The sequence below is a fragment of the Echinops telfairi genome, unplaced genomic scaffold (genome assembly GCF_000313985.2).
Source record: "Echinops telfairi isolate 266 unplaced genomic scaffold, ASM31398v2 ScPeMD7_7;HRSCAF=31, whole genome shotgun sequence".
Classification (NCBI taxonomy): domain Eukaryota; kingdom Metazoa; phylum Chordata; class Mammalia; order Afrosoricida; family Tenrecidae; genus Echinops; species Echinops telfairi.
The window spans coordinates 26,138,479-26,159,165 of NW_022103904.1; the positions used below are offsets into that span (position 1 = coordinate 26,138,479).

General features: G+C 40.1%; 1 protein-coding gene across 1 annotated transcript in view; it reads left to right on the top strand.

The window, feature by feature from the left end:
• BLM (BLM RecQ like helicase) overlaps positions 1 to 20,687 on the top strand; it is a 125,847-nt gene that overhangs the window by 36,121 nt on the left and 69,039 nt on the right. Inside the window, exons 2-4 of the mRNA XM_004708093.2 lie at positions 10,735 to 10,836; positions 12,434 to 13,122; positions 15,279 to 15,441. Of these exons, the coding sequence (XP_004708150.1) occupies positions 10,739 to 10,836; positions 12,434 to 13,122; positions 15,279 to 15,441 (950 nt within the window). The 5' untranslated portion in view covers positions 10,735 to 10,738. The remainder of the gene's footprint in view (positions 1 to 10,734; positions 10,837 to 12,433; positions 13,123 to 15,278; positions 15,442 to 20,687) is intronic.

The window sequence follows — 20,687 nt, forward strand, 5'->3', positions numbered from 1 at the left end:
GACAGAGCAAAACCAAGCAATAATATATAACACAACAAAAACAACAAACCAGTGACAAAAAAAACAAAACAAAACACAAGAAAGAAAAACTTGTAGTTAGTTCAAGGATTGTTTGTTGACCTTAGGAGTGCTTTCCAGTCCAGTCTGTTGGGGCACCATGCTCTGGCCCCAACATCCACCTTCAGCATTCCCTGGGGACCTCGCCACTCTGTTCCCTTACTGTTCTGTTGCACCCCCTTAGTGCAACATGGACACCTGCCCCTCCCCACAGAATAATTTATTTCAAAGGGCGGCATTAAATCTGCAGCTCCGGGAGAGGGACATGTCTGATCGGAGCACACGTGAGCAGATGAAGGGGGAGGAGGAGAAAGTGGAGCACATCAGGCCCTGAGGACGATGTTCCCAATTAGAGCAGCCAGTCCACAGAGAGGACCACATGGCCAGCCCCACTATGACCCCACTGACCCATAGCCCTACAGGGGACAACACCGGAGACACAGTGTGGGAATTGCACTCGATCTGATCCTGCCACACCAAGGCAAATTACCCTTTTGTACCTATGTTATAAGCTCCACTTGTCTGTTAGTTTGTCATACTGTGAGAGCTTGCATGTTACTGTGATGCTAGAAGCTATGTCATTGGTATTTCAAATATCAGCAGGATCACTTGAATTAACAAGTTTCAACAGTTTCTAGACTAAGAACAAACTATGAAGAAGGAATAGACTGCCTGGGGTCTTAAAGACTTGAAGATAAAAAAGCAGCCATCTAGTTGAGAAGCAACAAGGCCCACATAGAAGAAGCACACTAGCCTATGTGATCATGAGGTGTCAGTAGGATCAGGTATCAGGCATCAAAGACCCAGAACAAAACCACATCATTGTGAATGAGGGGGAGTGTGGAGTGGAAACCCAAAGCCCATCTGTAGGCAGTAGGACATCTCCTTACAGAAGGGTTGCGGGGAGATGACAAGCCAGTTAGGGTGTAGTATAGCACCGGTAACACATACAACTTTCCTCTGGTTCTTTAATGCTTCTATAATGACCCCAGTTCTACTTTATAAATCCGGCTAGACTAGAGCGTGTACATGGGTACAGATAAGAGCTGGAAACAGGGAATTCAAGACAGATAAACCCCTCAGGACCAGTATTGAGGGTAGCCATACCAGAAGGGTAAGGGAAAGATGGGGGGAAAAGGGAGAACTGATCACAAGGATCTACATGTAACTCCCTCCCAGGGGGATGGATAAAAGAAAAGTGGGTGAAGGCAGACATCGGTCAATGTAAAACATGAAAAAATAACTTACAAATTATCAAGGGTTTATGAGGGAGGGAGGGTGGGAGAGGGAGGGGGAAAATGAGAATCTTATATCAACGCCTCAAGTAGAAAATGTTTTGAAAATGATGGCAACAAATGTATAAATGTGCTTGACACAGTGGGTATATGTATGGATTGAGGTATGAGTTGTATGAGCTCCCAATAAAATGATTTTTAAAAGAAAGAAAAAACAAATAAGGAATCGACTATCCACTTCAGAGAAATTAGCCACCATATGAATGGTAGTGGAGCATTGTCTGATCTGCTGAAAACCTGATGAATCACAGCAGAATGCTGTCAGATAGAGTGCCAGAAGATTAGCATCTCAGGTCAGAAGGCGCTCAAAATACAACTGAGGAAGAGATACCTTCTTGAAGTAGAGTCAGCTATACTGACTTAGACCTTTGTTTTCTGATGGGCTCAAAATAAGAATAGTACAATTATTAGTAATGGGAATGGGATATGCCAAGTATGAATCTAGGAAAATTAAAAATCATAAAAAAAGAAAATGACACCCAGAAAGGGTGATATCCTAAGCATTAGTGAGCTACAGTGGACTAGTATTAGCCATTTTGAATCAGGTAATCATATGGCTTACTATACCAGGAATAACATATTCAAGTGGAATAGTTTTAAATTCACCATCAAAGGGAATATTTCAGAATCTATCTTGAAGTGTAATACTGGCTGTCTATGGTAGGGTAATACCTATATGTCTGCAAGGAAGACCAGTTAGTACTACTGCTATTCAAATTTATGCACCAATCACTAAAGCCAGTATGAGGAAATTGAATATTTCTACCAACTTCTGTCTGATTTGGATCAAGCAAGCAGTCAAGATTCATGGATAATTATTGGCAATGGGAATTTGAGGGCGGGTAACAAAGAGAAAGGAACAGTTGTTGGAAAATAGGACATTAGTGATAGAAACGAAGCTGGAAATTACATGATACAATTTTGCAAGACAAAAGACTTCATTGCAAATACCCTTTATCAACAGCATAAACAGGGACTGTACACCTGAACTATGCCAGATGGAACACACGAGACTCAAATTGACTACATCTGTAGGAATAGATGATGGAGGAGCTCAACATCAGCAATCAACATGAGACCAAGGGCCGACTGGAACAATTCCAGGAGAGCCAAATACGACCTTGCTTATATTGCATCTGAATTTAGAGACCATCTCAAGAACAAATGTAACTCATTGAGAGCTAATGACAAAAGGCCTGAAGAGCTTCATGCAATATCATTGTGCATGAAGAAAGCAAAAGGTCATTACAAAGACAGGAGAGAAAGAAAACATCAGCTAGCAGAGCAGACTGAAACTTGCTCTTGATCATAGAGCAGCTAAAGCAAATAAAAGAAATGTGATGAAGTAAAAGTCGAATAGGTAATTTCAGAGGACAACTCGAGAAGACAACGCACAGTATTATAATGAAATGTGCAATGACATGGAGTTAGAGCAAATAGGATATCAAGCTGAAAAACTGAAGAAAAATTCAAACGTTGAGTTCCAGTATTGAATGATTATATGGTGTGTTAGTCCAGGTTGATTAGAGAAACAAATCTAGAGACACTCATGTGTACATAAGAAAGAGCTTTATAGTAAAGAGTAATTGTGTATTAAGAAAACAGCCCAGTCCAGTCAAGTCCATAAGTCTGATATTAGCCCATGTCCAATAACAGTCTATAAATTCCTCTTCCGACTCACATAACACATGCAATGACACCAAGTGCAGGAAGCTCACAGGCCAGTGGGTTGAAAGTCTTGTGGATCCATTGGTGGTGGAAGCATCTTAGCACTGGTGTGGGTCTCCATGTGGCTTCCCCAGCTCCAACGCTCTCACTACAATCAGTATAGCTCCATGTGGCTTTTCAACAGGAATGTCTCACAGGAAGAGAGTGTGTCCCACCTCCAGCGAGGAAGACAGGAGTTCCCAGTATCTTCAGAAGGCCATGCCCACACAGAGGCCTTATTTAGCTGTGGCCTGAATGGCAGGCTAGACTCCACTCCTTCACAAGTTGACAGATTATGTGATCGCCACATATGGCAAAATATTGAACTATGCCGATACATCAAAAGAAGATGGAAGGAATGCACTGTGCTATGGCACCAAAAAAAATTGATCAACATTCAACCATTTGATCTATGACCAGTGATATTGAAGGAAGAAAACCAAGCTTCACTGAAGGCATTAGCAAAAAACAAGGATCCAGGAATTGAAGGAATACCAAATGAAATATTCCAACAAGTTGTTGAAGCACAGGAGGCTCCTACTCATCTATGCTAAGAAATCTGGAAGATTTCCATATGGAAGAGATCCATATGTGTACTCCTTCCAAAGAAAGGTAACTCAACAAAATTCAGGAATTATTAAACAAAATCATTAATAACACATGCAAGTGAAGTTTTGCTAAAGATTATTCAATAAGGCTTGTAGCAGCACATCAACAGGGAGCTGCCAGAAATTTAACTGGATTCAGAAGAGGATGTGGAATGAGAGATATCTTCACTGACATAGGCTGGATCTTGGCTGAAAGCAAAGAATACTAGAAAAATGTTCATTGACTATATACAAAGGCATTCAACTGTATAGATCTTAAACTGTGGAGAAGGATGGGAATTCTAGAACACTTCATTTTGTTTATGTGGAAACTATACATGGATCAAGAGGCATTTGTTGGAATAAAGTAAGACTATACTGAGTGTTTTAAAATCAAGAAAGGTGTGCACCCGGTTTATGTTCTTTTACCGTACTTACTCAGTCTGCTGAACTAATGATTTGAGAAACTGGACTGTATGAAGAAGAATGAGGCATTAGGAACTTATTAGCCTGTGATATGCAGATGACACAGTCTTACTGAAAGTGAGGAGGACTTGAAGCACTTGTTGAAGAAGATCAAGGATTGCAGCTCCATGTAAAGAAAACAAAAATCCTCACAACCAGATTAGTAGAGAGCTTCATGATGAATGGAGAAAGGATTGACGTTGTCAACAATTTTATCTTGTTTGAATCCCAATGCTCATGGAAGCAGCAGTCAAGAAATCAACTTTTTGCTTATGGCAAATCTGCATATGACCTCTCAAGGAGTATAAAGATCAAAGGCATAAATCTGACTTGAACAGTTAAAACTTTGTCAGTAGATTCCCCCCTGTGATGCAGACTGGATCTGATCTAGTTTCCAAAATTTTCTGTATTTTTGGTTTATATGGTTTTTATTCATATTTAGAGTGTATCTCAGAAGTGTTATATCAATGGAAGTCACCCTCTTGAACAATCTCTTGAAGCTGTGTTACATGCTTTTCCATATGTGAAATGTTTTTTTAGTATATGAAACCCAAGACTGATAAACCTATAGGGACAGCAAGTAGAATAAGGGGCTCTGGGGAATGTTTGGAAACTGTGGTAGCAATTGTATAATTCTATTTGACGTGATTGAAATATGGAATGATATGATACATGTATTAAATCCCAAATAATAATAATTTTTAAGAAGACCTCTTGCAAGAGTTAAAGAACAAGGATGTCCCTTTGAATACAAAGATAGGCCTGACCCACGCCATGGTATTTTCAATCATTTCATATTCATGTGAAAGTTGAACAGCGACTAAGGAAGATAGAAGAAAATCTATGCATTTGAATTATGGTCTTGCCAAAGAATATGAAATTACCAGAGACTGACAGAAGAACAAACAAATCTGTCTTATAAAAAGTCTAACCAGAGTGCTCCTTGGAAGTGAGGATGACCAGGCTTCATCTCTTATATTTTTGACATGTTATCAGAAGAGTCCAGTCCCTGGAGAAAGGTATCATGCTCAGTAAAGTGGAGGGGCAGAAAAAAAGAGGAAGACTCTCAAGGAAGTAGATTGACACGGTGGCTGCAACAATGGGCTCAAATAGTAACAACTGTGAGGTTGGTTCTGAAGCCAGGCTGTGTTTTGTTCTGTTGTACATCAGGTCACTGTATGTGGTGCTAACAATATCACCAACAACAAGCGATGAGGTTGTGGAGAAACCCTGACACATTGCTGGTGGAATATAAAATGGTACGACTCGTTTGGCAAGAAGTCTGGCAATTCCTTAAAATGCTAAACACAGAGCTACCATATGATCCATAATTCCAGTGTTAAATATTTACTCAAGAGCAATGAAAACATATGCCCTCACTTAAAAGTTATACTCAGAAGTTCAAGGGTCATTATTCATAATAGCCAGAAAGCACAACCCAAGTGTTCATCAGCTGATGAGTAGATAAACAAAGTATGGTATATTCACACAATAAAATATTATTTGACCAAATAAATGCTGTACTGTTGCATGCTATAACTGGATGAATCTTGAAAATATGCTAAATGAAAAATGCCAGTTGCAAAAGGACACGTTATATGATTCCTTGTAAAATATTCAGAGTAAGCCAATTTATAGGCCCAGAAAGTAGATTGTTGTTTTGTTATATGCTATTGAATCAAGTGCTGGTACATAGCGACCCCATGCACAACAGAACAAAACACTGCTCAGCCCTGTGCTATCTTCACAATTGTTATGTTTAAGCCCATTGTTGTGGCTACTGTGTCAGTCTATCTTTTCCAGGGTCTTTGTTCTTTTGATAGTCATGGTACTTTAAATATTCTTCACCAACATTGTAATTCAAATACAAAGTGACATCTTTGCAACACTTTGAAAAGGTCTTGTGCAGCAGATTTGCCCAGTGCAGTACAGTACATCTTTGATCTTCATCAGTGAGATAGTTAAGGTTTATTATGCCAACCTGGCTGATAAAACACATGTGGGATTAATTGAAGGTTGGGGAGCTAAATGGCTCACTGAGCCTCACCTTTCTAGTTCTAGGGTCTCTTGCTCTCATGGTGGGACCAGGGTGCAGCTGCCTTAGCCAGTTCCCTGCTTCAGCTGGCAAGGCTCACTTCCTGCAAGACATCCCTGAGGAGTAGCCACATGGATCTACCCCGCTGCAGCCCTGGGTGCTGGAGCAGCTGCGTGGAGATGCCTGCCAGCGCTGAGATGCTTACACACTCATTGATTCGGCTTTCCTCCTGCAGTCAGCGTCATTGTGTGCTTTTTTGTGAGATTGAGGAGGACTTTGTAGATCATATGGGCTAATGTTGGACTTATGGGCTTGGACAGCACTGGGTTGAGATGCTTTCTTAATGTACACTTACCCTTTATACAAGACTCTATGTTATATACATATGAGTTTCTGTGGATTTGTTTCTCTAGTCTACCCAGACTAACACAATCAGTAAGTGCCTCAAATCCTCTTCCTTTTCAGCAAGCAATCTCTGCATATCACAGGTTTAGTGAGCCTTTCTCCAATCCTAATGCCTTGTTCTTCATATAGTCCAGCTCCTCGAATTATTTACTCAGCATACAGATTAAACAAGTATGGTGAAAGAATGCAACCTTGATGTATACCTTTCCTGATTTCAAGCCACACAGTATCCCTATTTCTTCCCCCCCCCCCTATTTCTTTTTAAAAGATTACCTCTTAGTCCGTGTACAGGTTCCACAGGAGCACTAAAGAGTGTTCTAGAGTTTGCGTTCTTTTCAATGCTATCCACAATTCGTTATGAACTATGCAGTTGAATACCTTTATGTTTACACAAATAAGGATCTTTCTGGTATTCTCTGCTTTCAACCAAAAGCCATGTGATATCCCTTATTCCACATTCTCTTCTGAATCTGGCTTGGATCTTTGGCAGCTCCCAAATGATGTGCTATTGCAATTGTTTTTGAAAGACGTTGAGGGGAAATGTACTTGGATGCACTATTAATTATATTATTCAATAATTCCCACCTTCTGTTGGGTCACCTTTCTTTGGAATTGCCCAATTACAAATCTCTCCCAGTTGGCTGGCCAGGGAGCTGGTAGCCAAATTTCTTGGCATAGAGTGCTTCAAGTACTTCATCAGTTTGCTAAAATATTTCTATTAATATTCTGTCAATTCCTGGAGCCTGGTTTTTTGCTAACGCCTTCAGTGCAACTTAGATTTCTAGATCATATACTGCTTTGTGAAATGGTTGAGGGTTAACCAGTTCTTTTTTATCCCAATAACTCTATATTCCTTCCATCTTCTTTGAATGCTTCCTGCATAGCTCAGTATTTTGCCTATAGAATCCTTCGATATCGTAACTCAAAACTTTTAATATTTTCTTCATTTCTTTCAGCATGAAAGCATATTTAAATATGCTGCATTTCCTGTAAAGTGTGGAAGGAGAGACACTTTGTTCCCTTTGAGAGCCACTGGTTTAGAGACAACGCACAATTTACAGGAAATGAAAGAGGGCATTAGGCCCATGTCAACACCGCAAAAGGGATAAAGTCCACAAACTGATTTGAGAAAGTGTATCCAACAAAGTCCCTAGTTTCTTCAATAAGTTGAAAGGGGAAAAAATGTCCTTTAACAAAGGAGACATATCAACCAATTGCGGTGTGTGTCTTGAACTATAAACACATATATTTGCATCTTTACTTAAATGTATGTATTTACAGTTGAAGACTATGTGTCTGCTTGTGTGTATGTGTGTGCATACATTATCCATTAAAATAAGTTCCATTATCTTTTATTTATATTTTCCTGCAAATTTTTTAGGTGTGTGTGTGTTTCACTATATGAATATGGTAGTAATGAGATTTTTGATATTTAAACCCTGGATATTTTATAAAATGGAATTATTGGAGAATAATTAAAAATGATTATTTGAGAATAATACTATTAGGCATTTTTTATTTCCCCCCTTAAAGAGTTGTTTAGTTTTTAACTGGTGAAATAATATTATTTGATGGGTTGACTTAAAACTAATGGGGTGTTTGTGTAGATTAAACAAGATTGAGTGAGTTATACCCTCCTATTTTCTTGTTTTTTTAGGTAGTAGTTTTATTGAGATATGATTCTTATACTATACAATTTACCCATTTAAGTTTTGCATTTCAATGATTTTTAGTACCGCATATACTTGTGTATAAGCCGACTTTTTTCTGCACATTTTTAATGCAGTTTTTGTGGTAAAATTAGGTGCCTCGGCTGATATTCGGGTCAGTTTATACTTGAGTATTTATGGTATATTCACAGTTTTGCATTCATCAGTAACCACAGTCAAGTTAGTACATTTTCATTACCCCAACCAAAAACCCTGTCCCCTTTAGCAATCACATTAGCACTTCCCCCCCCATTCCTTTTTACCCTGAGGTAACATTGTTCTTACTATCATTATTGATTTGCCTATTCTGGGTATTCCGTGGCAAAAAAATCATACAATATATGGCCTTTCATGGAGAGCAAATGTTTTGAGAATGTTGAGGGTAACGAATGTACAAATGTGCTTTATACAATCAATATATCTATGGATTGTGATAAGATGATTTAAAAATAAAACACCATCAGCTCCAGATGCATGTAATCAGGATAAGCTTTGTCTACTATTAACTACTCAGGACTTAGTATGATGGCACAGAGTACAAAATCATTAATATTTTACAAATAAATAACAGCAAAGGTTATTCTTTGGTATTCTTAGGTATACGCAATGGTCTATTTGTGAGGTTACATGAATTTTATACATTAGCACAATATTTTTGCATGTTTTAATAAAAGAATATAATTTCTAAAAGTATGTATATGGCCTTTAGTGACTGGCTTCTTCCCCATTTAATATTTTCAAGGGTCATCCATATTATAGCACATATCAGGAGTACTTCATTCCACATTTTATTTATTCTTCAATCAAGTTTAAACAAGTTTAAACTTCAAAACAAGTTTAGCATGTTTCTACTTTTTGCCTATTATGAATAATGTTTGTGAGCACATTCTTGCTGGTGCTTGTGCGTGGATGTGTGCTCGCATTCATTTCCCCTGGGTGTGTACCTACTAGTAGCATTGCTGTATCATATGCTAACCCCATGCTGAACGTTGTGGGGAGCCACCAGGCAATATCATTGACAGTCTGAGGGCTCCGGTGTCTTCGCTTTCTTGCCGTCACTTGCTAGTGTCCATCATTTTCATTATAGTCATCGATGGAGAAGAAGTGTCTCCTTGTGGTTTTAAGCATCTTTTTATGTGCTTAATGACCATTTGCATGTCTTCTTTGCAGAAATTTCTATTCATTCCTTTGCCCATTTTTTTTGATTGGATAATTTGCCTTTTTTATTACTGAGTATTGTTATCCTCTGTGTTCTATTCAGTTCGACTTTATATGTGATTTACAAAAATTATCTCCCATTATGTCAGATGTCTTCACTTTCTTGATGGTGCTCTAGGAAGCACTAAAATGTTCTGTTGTTATGTGTAAATTTTAGGTGTCTGTTTTTTCATTTGTTACTTGTGCCTTTGGTGTCATATGTAAGATGTTATGTACCTCTATGTTTTTGTGAAAGGGTTTTAGTTTTAACTGTTATAGTTAGCTCTTTGATCCATTTTCAGTTAATCTCTATTGTATGCAGTAGATGTCATTTCTCTTACACATGGATACCCAATTGTCCAAGCACCATTTGTTAAAAAGACTCATTTTTTCTGTTTGGATTGATTGGGCACCCTGGTCAAAAATCAGTTGACTAGAAATGTGAAGGAATCAGCTGGTCAATTTCTGCATAAACACCTGCTGGGGCAATTCTAGTCTGGCAGGGCATGGCAAATCGACAGTACGTAACAACAGCAGCGAGCTCTCTGTCATCCCACCCCGGCTATAGCTCAGCAGCACACATTGTGGTACACAAATGCTATAAAATATACTTGATAAAAGCATTCTTTGAAGTCGAAGCTAGTTTATGTATCATGCTGGTAAACCTTGGTAAACATTGGTGGTACTGTTCTTTCTATACCTGCTTATGTCCTTGGACAGAAATTTTGGAATAAATTCATTTCTTCTTTGGCCATGGTCTACCATCTTGTTTCCTGCCCAATTTACAATGATCCTTCAAGCCCAGACAAGGTCCAGTTTCATGCAAGCCCCTTCCCATTTCACATTGACCTCTTCCCTAATAGCTTTTATGCTCATTTTAATTTTGGCGGGGAATCTGGTTATTTTCTTACTCAGGTGAGCCTTCAATTAGCTTATAGTTAACACACCAGCTGTAAGGAGCCCTGGTGGCTCTGTGAGTGAGATGTTGAGCTGCCAATTGAAAGGTCAGAAGTTCAAACTCACCAGTCAGCCCACAGGAGAAAGATGAGGCTGGCTGTTCTTCCCATAAAGATTTACAGCCTCTGAAACCCTGTGGAGGAGTTCTACTGTGTCTCCTAGGGTCCCTGAGATCTGGAATTGACTTCATGGCAGTCACAACACCTTATTGACATAATCTCTCTTGTTATTCTGGGGACAAGTGGCACATTGTTTATTTGAATCAAGCATGGTAATTAATAAGACATAGCTCCACTGTATTTCCCCTCTCGCTTTTTCAGGATCATGGCTGCAGTTCCCCAAAATAATCTACAGGAGCAACTGGAGCGACATTCCGCCAGAAAACTTAATAACAAATTAAGCCTTTCAAAATCCAAACCTTCGTAAGTAGTTTGATTTGCTGCTATACAGACACAAACACACTGGATCATGTAGGTGAGATGTCTGACTTACAGTCTTGGTTGCACGGATGAAGAAATGAAACTCAGAGCTTAAGTGATCTTCCTACTTTGCAGATTAATGGTAGAGCATAGTTTTAGTAGTACCTGGCAATAAATTATTCAGCATCTTTACACAGTGCCTGGCACATAATATTTGCTCAGTAAATATTTGTCAAATGAATAAATAGTCCATCTTGCTTTTAATATAATTCTATATCCTTTCCAAAAACTGATTAAGGAAACTACAGCTCTCCAGTTCTGATTCTCCATGCTCAACCCCCTTCACAAGATATCAAATCATAATTTGTTGTTTTTTTATGCACTGATCAGGTGCCAGGCACTGTTCTTGGGGCTTGACTTTAAAGTCCCTATTGATCTTAATATCATTCCTCAGCAGATACCCAGGACTCTTGCCCTTTTTACTTGTCTTTCATATCTCAGCTAGGCATTTTTAACTCCTTTCCCCAGAAAACTTTTATCAGAGAGGCAACCTGCATTTACTTCTCTTTGCCACTTAGGCTGCCCCTTCCTTTGGAGGACCTATTTGTTCAGGACTACCGGTTAGAGAGGGTGTCTCTGCAGATTAGTAAAGCATGACACAGCTCACCGAAAAGTTGGAGGTTTGAGCCCATCAAAAAGACACATGGTAGAGAGACCCAACTGTGTTAATCTTTTTCACACACAGTCATAAAAAGCCTTACAGAGCGCACTTCTGCTCTGGCACATTTCTGGTCACTGTGCCTTGGAATCAACTTGAGATAGTTAAAAGTTTATTGTGTCAACCTGGCCAATAACCACATGTGAGGTTAGTTGAAGGGTGGAGGGATAAATGGCTTGGTGAAACTCGCCTCTCCAGTTCTCGGGTCTCTTGCTTTCTGATGGTCAGGCCAGGGTGCAGCTGCCTTAGCCAGTTTCCTGCTTCAGCTGGCAAGGCTCACTTCCTGCAAGACATCCCCAAGGAGAAGCCTCATGGAATTGCTCCGATGCAGCCAGCCCTGGGTGCTGGAGCAGCCGTGTGGAGACCCTGCCAGCACTGAGATGCTTACACCTTCACTGATTTGGCTTTCCTCCTGCAACTGATGTCATAGTGTGTGTTTTGTGAGATGGAGGAGGACTTTGTGGACTGGTGTTGGACATATGGGCTAATGTTGGACTTGTGGCTTGGGCAGCACTGGGTTGGGATGTTTTCTTGATGTGCACTTACCCTTTACATAAAACTCTCTCTTATACATGAGTTTCTCTGGATTTGTTTCTCTAAAGTGCCCAGATTAACACACAACCCTACAGCAACTGGTTTTTTACCAACCTCAGAAAGTAGTGGAAGTGGCCTGGGTACTCGCAAAACAGACTAAATAGCCTTTGAACATGAAGGGTCAAAGCATACAAATTCGTCTTTATTTAAGTTACCGTATATCTTTTTTTCCCCTGATATGTTTTAAAAATTGGGTTTAGAGATGACTGTGGTTTTTTGTTTATGTAATCAGTTTTATTCAAATAATCTAATTCCTTTTTTTGTGTGTCCCCCCCATTCATTTTTCAGAGGTTTCACTTTCAAAAAGAAAACATCTTTTGATACTGATGTATCTATAACCAGTGTGTCTGTAGCTAAAACACCTGTGTTGAGTGATAAAGATGTTAACATTGCTGAGGTCTTTTCCTCCGGTGAGCCTCTACCTCGCACCCCAAGTCAGCAGACAAGTCTCCATGACTTCTTTACAACTGCTCAAGGGAGACAGCAAGCCACGAGAAGACACTCAAAACCCATGCCACCAGATTTCTTGCAGACCCCACAGGAAAGTGTATATACTGCCCAAGGCACGCTGGCTACAAGGGAGGCCCAGGATGTCACTTTCAAGAAATTGGAGTTCAATTCTTCAACAGATTCTGCGATGGCCATCGATGATTGGGATGACATGGATGACTTTGATATTTCTGGGACTTCCAAAGCCTTTGTTACACCACTCAGAACTCACAACATAAGAGTGAGCACTGCTCAGAAATCAAAAAAGGGCGAGAGAAATGTTGTACAAGCACAGCTTCATAAAGCAGATATGGTAATGGCTGAGGTGACTCCTTCCTCTGCTGAAAGCAAGCAAGTGGATTTGATCGAAGAACAGGACGATGACTCAGAATGGTTAGGTAGTGATGTAATTTGCATAGAAGATGAGCTTCAAAGTGAGGAGACTCAGGACAGTAACTCTTTAAAAACTCATTTGGACGATAAAAGAGGTAAAGATTATGATTTTCTCTTCATTTCAATACGTTGGTTATATTTGTTTATTGAAAGCTCAGCATTGGGCACAGTGGTGAGTATGATACAGCTTTTATCTTGAAAGATCTTAAGATCTAGAGAAATACTTAGTGAACAGTCTGTTGGCCACTTTTGGGGGCAGGAGATATTGATAGAACAGAAGGTTTTATTCTGTGGAGGTTTTCATATTATCAAGAAAGAGAATTCTGTGATTTTACAAATTGAAAAAATCAGGCGCATAGGGATTAAAATCATTTGTTAAAAATCTATAGCTGGTTAGTGGTAGAATTAGAGTCTTTTATGTCGTGCTGCCCCTAATATCAGTATATAATGTGATCTAAACATGCTGTTAAAGTATTCTAAATTACCTTCAAATTCTGAATAGGTCTTAAAGTTATTAAATGTCTAAAACTTAATAATGGAGATCAGCTGTATGTGGAAGTAACCTATCTTTTTTTAAAAATCATTTTATTGGGGACTCATACAACTCTTATCACAATCTGTACATCCATCCATTGTGTCAAGCACATTTGTACATTTGTTGCCATCATCATTTTCAAAACATTTGCTTTCTCCTTGAGCCCTTGGTATCAGCTCATTTTCCCCCTCCCTTCCCTCCCTTCCCGCCCCCCTCCCTTGTAAACCCTTGATATGTTATAAATTATTATTATTTTGTCATATCTTGCCCTGTCCGATGTCTCCCTTCTTTCACTTTTCTGTTGTCTGTCCCCCAGGGAGGAGGTCACATGTAGATCCTTGTAATCGGTTCCCCCTTTCCAACCCACCCTCCCTCTGCCCTCCCAGTATTGCCACTCACACCACTGGTCCTAAGGGGATCATCCGCCCTGGATTCCCTGTGTTTCCAGTTCCTATCTGTACCAGTGTACATCCTCTGGTCTATTCAGATTTGTAAGGTAGAATTGGGATCATGAAAGTGTGTGTCGGGGTGGGGGCAGGAAGCATTTAGGAACTAGAGGAAAGTTGTATGTTTCACCGCTGCTACACTGCACCCTGACTGGCTCGTCTCCTCCCTGCAACCCTTCTGTAAAGGGATCTCCAGTTCCCTACAGATGGGCTTTGGGTCCCCACCCCGCCCCCCTCATTCACAATGATATGATTTTTTGTTCTTTGATGTCTGATACCTGATCCCTTTGACACCTCATAATCACACAGTCTGGTGTGCTTCTTCCATGTGGGCTTTGTTGCTTCTTAGCTAAATGGCCGATTGTTTATCTTCAAGCCTTTAAGGAAGTATCTTATGAAATCGTTTATAAGATTAAAATTTTCGAACTTCTGAATGCCATTATTTACTGGGTCGCAGAGTAGCAAAGCTGGCTTCATCAGTTATGTTGCTATTTCTGAAGAGAAAATTTATTAAAAAGTAAACATAAAACCCATTGCCATTGAGTCGATTTCAGCTCCCAGCAAGCCTATACAACAGGGTAAAAGTGCCCCATAGGATTCCCAAGATTGTAAAGCAAACTGCCACATCTTTGTCCTGCAGAGCCTCTCGTGGGTGTGACCTGCGAACCTTTTTGATTTGTAGGTGATACTTTAGCCACTGCACCACCAACAAGGGAGCAGCAGTTTGGCATTGTGTGTTCCAGAGTAGTCCAGAATCTAGTACACTTTAATGGCTAGGAAGCCTATGTGCTAGAGCTACTTTCTCTCTACACACAGTGATACTTGTGTAATTCCCAGACATATTTGTTGTACTTTAAGCCCCGTGGATCTCAGTGGCCCAATCCTGTTGTGCACCGGGGTAACCAAAAGTCACAGTCCAACTCAAAAGCAGCTAACAACAACAACAATAATCCATATCTAAAGATGAGTCAAAATTGAAAAACAGAAACACAGATACTAAATATAGGTTTCATAACTGGAGACAATCATTAAAATCTCTAAGCAAATCTTTGGCCTCAATCTAGTATTCACTGGATTTAATCCAATTGACTCAATAATCATTTGTGAAGAAATAAGCCAACATAACTATGAAAGGAGAGGATTCATATACAAAGTAGTATTAGCATTTATGACTTTCCTAAAGCATTACTTGGAAGTGCTTGCTTATTCTCTCTTCTTGCTGTCTCATAATTATTGAAATAACCTATGCTTATCAACTGTTTTACTTAAGATAATAGTGAAAAGAAGACAAGCTTGGAAGAAACTGCATTACATCCAATTGAGAAATCTCCATGTGTTGAGCTAGACGAGGATGATTGCTGTATAGATTTTGTTCCACCTTCTCCAGAAGAAGAAATTATTTCTGTGGGCTCTTCCTCATTAAAAACCTTAAGGTAAAGTAGATAATTAATGAACATTTGGTTTTGGCATAGCTTAAATAATTTAGTCTAGTTATATAATATCATTTGTAATATAAATGCATTTTGTGCTTCTGCTCTATTTATTTTATATCCCAAACAAAGTATTTTTAAGAATCCTAATTATACATTTAATTTAATTGGTAGTATTATAAAAATGTAAAGTTATATTATTACTAATTACATAGAACTTAAAAACAATTTTATGTAGATGATTTTGACATAAAGATATGATAAAATAATAATTTATAAATTATCAAGGGTTCATGAGGGAGTGGGGAGCGGGGAGGGAGGGGAAAAATGAGGAGCTGATGCCAAGGGTTCAAGTAGAAAGCAAATGTTTTGAGAATGATGAGGGCAATGAATGTACAAATGTGCTTTACACAATTGATGTATGTATGGTTTGTGATAAGAGTTGTATGATTCCCCCAATAAAATGATTAGAAAACAAGAAGAATAATATATTCCTTAGGATAATGCCCAATTCTTAGATGTGAACAGACACAGAGCTGATCTGTCATTTGGAATACTTGGAACGTAGATGTGGAAAGGGCGTGGAGGCCATATCTGACATCCGCAGGGTGCACAAGGGACAAGAATCCAACTCCTCACTAGCCTAAGGCAGAGGTCAGACACGCCTCCACCCTCCATCCCTCTACCCTTTTCTGACTTCAACCATTCTTCCCACTCCGCTTTGCTGCTGGCTTCAATAATCCTTTGCAGTGGCCCACAGCACTCGGACAATACACACAATCGTTGGGCCTTTTTCAGGGAAGTTATCGCAGCCAGGATCAGAAAACCTTAAGGGTGTAGTCTTTTGTCCACATCAGTGCCTCTGCTCAGCCAGTAGCCAAGTCTCTCTCTAGTCATCAGGTTCTCAGCCATAAGATTCCTTGGACCAGGTAATCCCCACCACCACCACCACTCCCCTGCACTGCCTCAATCACATGTCTCTGCTCTGTCTCAAGACCTCCTGGTCTCAGTGTGGCATGGCTTGTGCTGCCTCCACTTGAGACAGGGATTTCTAATGTGCTCTGCTGGTAACTCTTTTTCCCTGATGATCCTGTGAACTCTCTGTTCGTGTGTCTGAGATGGCTTACTTATGGCTTACTTTTTCTTGTAGCAGGGACATGGTAACTAAAACTGACAGATCCCTTCTATTAGAGTCTCACACATCCTCTTTGCATGGTCCTAGGGTTATGGAGACATGGATGGAAGAGCCATATTAAGAAATTTCATTTTACCACAATGAATTAGTAAATAATATGTCCTTCACCCCCACCCCCAATCTTATAGGATAGTATTGTCCACTGTATTTGGTATCACTAACTGTTCGTATAATTGTAATTATAATTGTAATTAATTGGTGCTAATATGCAGACCAAAACATTTGCCAACTTCTGAGTTATATTGATAATGTTCTTAATGTTGTGACAGTATTATCACTGTCCTTTTCCAAAATGTTTCACTATTAACATAAACTCTGACTCCCAAACAAAAACTCCCCCTGTTCCTCTCCCTCCCACCCCCGTATATTGCTGTTTTTCTTTTTAGGGGTGAGGGAATGAAAGTTTACAGAGCAATTGGTTTTCCATTCAACAGTTCGTGCACATTTGCGGCATGGCATTGATTACAGTCCTCATCCCACCTTGTGTTTACTGTTCCCTTTTACCTTCTTTCCTGTCCCCTTTTGCCTTCTGAGTTTGATCCCTGAGCAAGGGCTGCCATTTTGACATCCTGTGGCTGGTGGCTCTGAGGAGCGCATACCTGCCTGGTGTTACTGCTCCCCATGTACACTGCCTTTTGTGTGACTGAAAGTTGAGCTATGGAAGTGAGTTCAGTTCTAGACTAGAAGTCCTCCTAAGACCCACAGTCTCTGGAGCTGGACCAGTCTATCAGCCCAGTAAGCCTGATCTGTTTTCCTATTTCCAGTTTTGTCCCATACTTTTTCTCCAACTCAATTCAGGACCTCTTAGTGTGATCTTTTTTTGAACCATCAACAGTGGTAGCTAGACTTAATTGGTACTAGTATGTTATGGTAAAAATAGATATTCCCTATAGCCTATCAATAGTTCACATGACTAATTCTTATTGTCACCTCCCTCTCTACCCCAATCTAACTGAAGTCCTACTGGATTTAGGTTTATATCCCATACTGTAAATCAATATTTTTCTGAGAAACAAATCCCTGTAGTATGTCACTTTGTTTAGGGGAGGAAGAAGGAAAGGGAATTGTTTATATGCACAACCTAGTTTCTCTTGGTTTGTATTTTAATGGATGTATTGGGGGATTTGAAGAGGAAAGAAATGTTGAATCATGATCATGACTTTTTTAATGACAAAATTAAGGTCCCTGGTACAGCCATACAAGGGAGTATTGTGCATCAATAAAAAAACAATCACAGCTCTTAAAACACTGCAAGACACGGACAGAACCAGAGAACATTATACTTAGCAGTCTTTCTTATAAAGATAAGTATTTAATAGCACCACTGTTACACTAAAATATAAGGAGGCCGGGGACAGGACTGGGAACAGGGAGTAAGGAGGGAGGGGGGAAAAAAGGAAAGAGAATCACATTTATGGAGGGTTTTTTGTTTGTTTGTTTTAATGGATGGTTTCATGAGATATGATTCCTGATGCCATTTGGTGAGATGGGCTGTGCAACTATATATTTGCTTCTTTAAAAATAATAATGTTTGGGGCTGGGCCCAATCCCAACTATGTGGACACCACCCCCACCCCCTGAAGAATGCACCTCAGGGGACAGCTTGGGGAGAAGAGCACATCTGATTAGAGCACACAGAAGAAACGAAGAGTGATGGAGTGGGAGGGGAGCACATCCTGGCCCACCAAGCCCCAAGGATGATATTCCTGCTCAGAGCAGACAATGCACAGAGAGGACCATAGTGTCGCCCCCACCACGAGACATGATGTCCCTCACTGAACCACAGGGCTGTGAGGGACAACACTGGAGACACAATGTGGGAATTGTGCCCAATCTGACCCCATCACACTGGGGTGAAATTCTTAAGGGCATGCAACAGAGCAGCAAGAGGAGCAAAGTGAAGAAATCCCCGGGGAACATCAAAAATACTTTGGAGACAGAGTGTCGCACCCCATCAGACTCACTGGAAAACACTTGTAAAAGCCAACAGACAGACCTTGAACTTTTACAGGTGTTTCCATTTTTTATTAATGGCTTTCTTTTTATTGTTTGGTTTTATTGGTTTTGACTTCCTTTGTTATTTTGTTTGGCTTTGCCTGGTTTTTGCGCTTATTAATATCTCTGCATGTCCATTGAGATATATGTGGGATAAACAATTTCGAGATGAAAAGAATGGGACCAGTGGTTCTGGGAGGATATGGGAGAAGGGGAGGTGAGAGAAAGGAAAGTGGGGGGTAGGGGGAACCAACCCAAGGACAAAGGAACAACAAGTGAACTAAAATCAATGGAGAGAAGAGCATAGAATGCCTACTGGGACTGAATCAAGGGCAATGTAGCTGCGAGAAATTACTGAAACCCAAATGAAGGCCAGGCATGATGGTGGGCCAAGAGGAAAGTAAAAGGAAATAGAGGAAAAAACCAGGAGGCAAAGGACATTTATAGAGATCTAAATATAGGCATGTGCAAAAGTAAATATATTTATATATAACGAGAGGGGAATGTTTCTATGTACTTATATGTTAAGAATTAAGATTGCAGATGGACACTGGCCCTCTACTCAAGTACTTCCTCAACACAAGAATGCTTTGTTCTAATAATCTGGCATTCTGTGATACCTTCCCAACACAATCGCTGAAGACAAAATGGCTGCATAAGCAAATGCGGTGAAGAAAGCTGATGGTGCCCAGCTATCAAAAGATATAGCATCTAGGGTCTTAAAGGCTTCAAGATAAACAAGCGGCCATCTAGCTGAGAAGCAACAAAGTACACATGGAAGAAGCACACCAGCCTGTGTGATCATGAGGTGTCAATAAGATCAGGTATCAGGCATCTAAGATCTAGAACAAAATCATACCCAGTGTGAATGGGGGTGGGAGGTGGAGTGGAATCCCAAAGTCCATCTATAGACAACTGGACCTCCCCTCACAGAAGGGTCACAGGGAGGAGATGTGCCAGTCAGGGTGTAATATAGCATGGATGAAACACACAACTTTCCTCTAGTTCTTTGATGCCTCCTTCCCCCCACTATCATTACCTCAATTCTACCTTACAAATCGGATTAGACCAGAGCATGCACCCTGCTACAGATAAGAGCCTGCAACACAGGGAGTCGAGATAGATAAACCTCTCAGGGCCAACAAGAATAGTGATACTAGAAGGATTAGGGGAAGGTGGGGGAAGAAAGGGAGAATCAACCATAAGGATCAACCTATAACCCTCTTCCAGGGGGTCAAACAACAGAAAAGTGGGTGAAGGGCTACAGAGCATGATGTAAGATATGAAAATAATAATCTATAATTATGAAGGGTTCATGAGGGAGGGGGAAATGAGCTGATATCAAGGGTTCAAGAAGAAAGAAAATGCTTGAAAATGATGATGGCAGCATATGTGTAAATGTGCTTGACACAGTGAATGAATGTATGGATTGTGATAAGCGATGTAAGACCCCCCCAATAAAAGTATGTAATAAATAAATAAATAATGTTTAAGAACCAGAGTGAAGGCTCACAGCTTTAATAAAAGAAACGTTAACACCCCCCATCCACCACCAAAAATAATTTTTACTGTCCTTTTATTCTTTCCAGTCAAACAGAATTGTGGAAACTTAGAGCAGCGCAAGAGAGTATGGGTTAACATTTTCACTGACTTCAGGTAGAGCATCTGAGCCCTGGGGAAGAGCAGGATGAAGTCTCCAGGGAGGTACAATGGCTGCACTAAGACCCAGTGTACCACTTTCTCCGATGCTATTCTGATTCCTTGTCAAACCCTTGGTGTTATGTATTTTTAAAATCTATATTACACCCACAACGTTTTAGCCACATTAACAGGATTCTAAGTAGAGAGGAGAAATACTCTCCTACGATTTCAACAACCCATTGTCTGTACTTGTGTTCAATTTTGACCCTTCTCTTCATATGTATATGGTGTGCGTGTTGTTGCTTTGTATTGTTATAACCTGAGTTAGTTAATTGTGCCAGCCTGGCCGATAATCACATGTGGGGCTGGTTGAAAGGCGGAGGGATAAATGGGTGGTGAAGCCTCGCCTTTCTAGTTC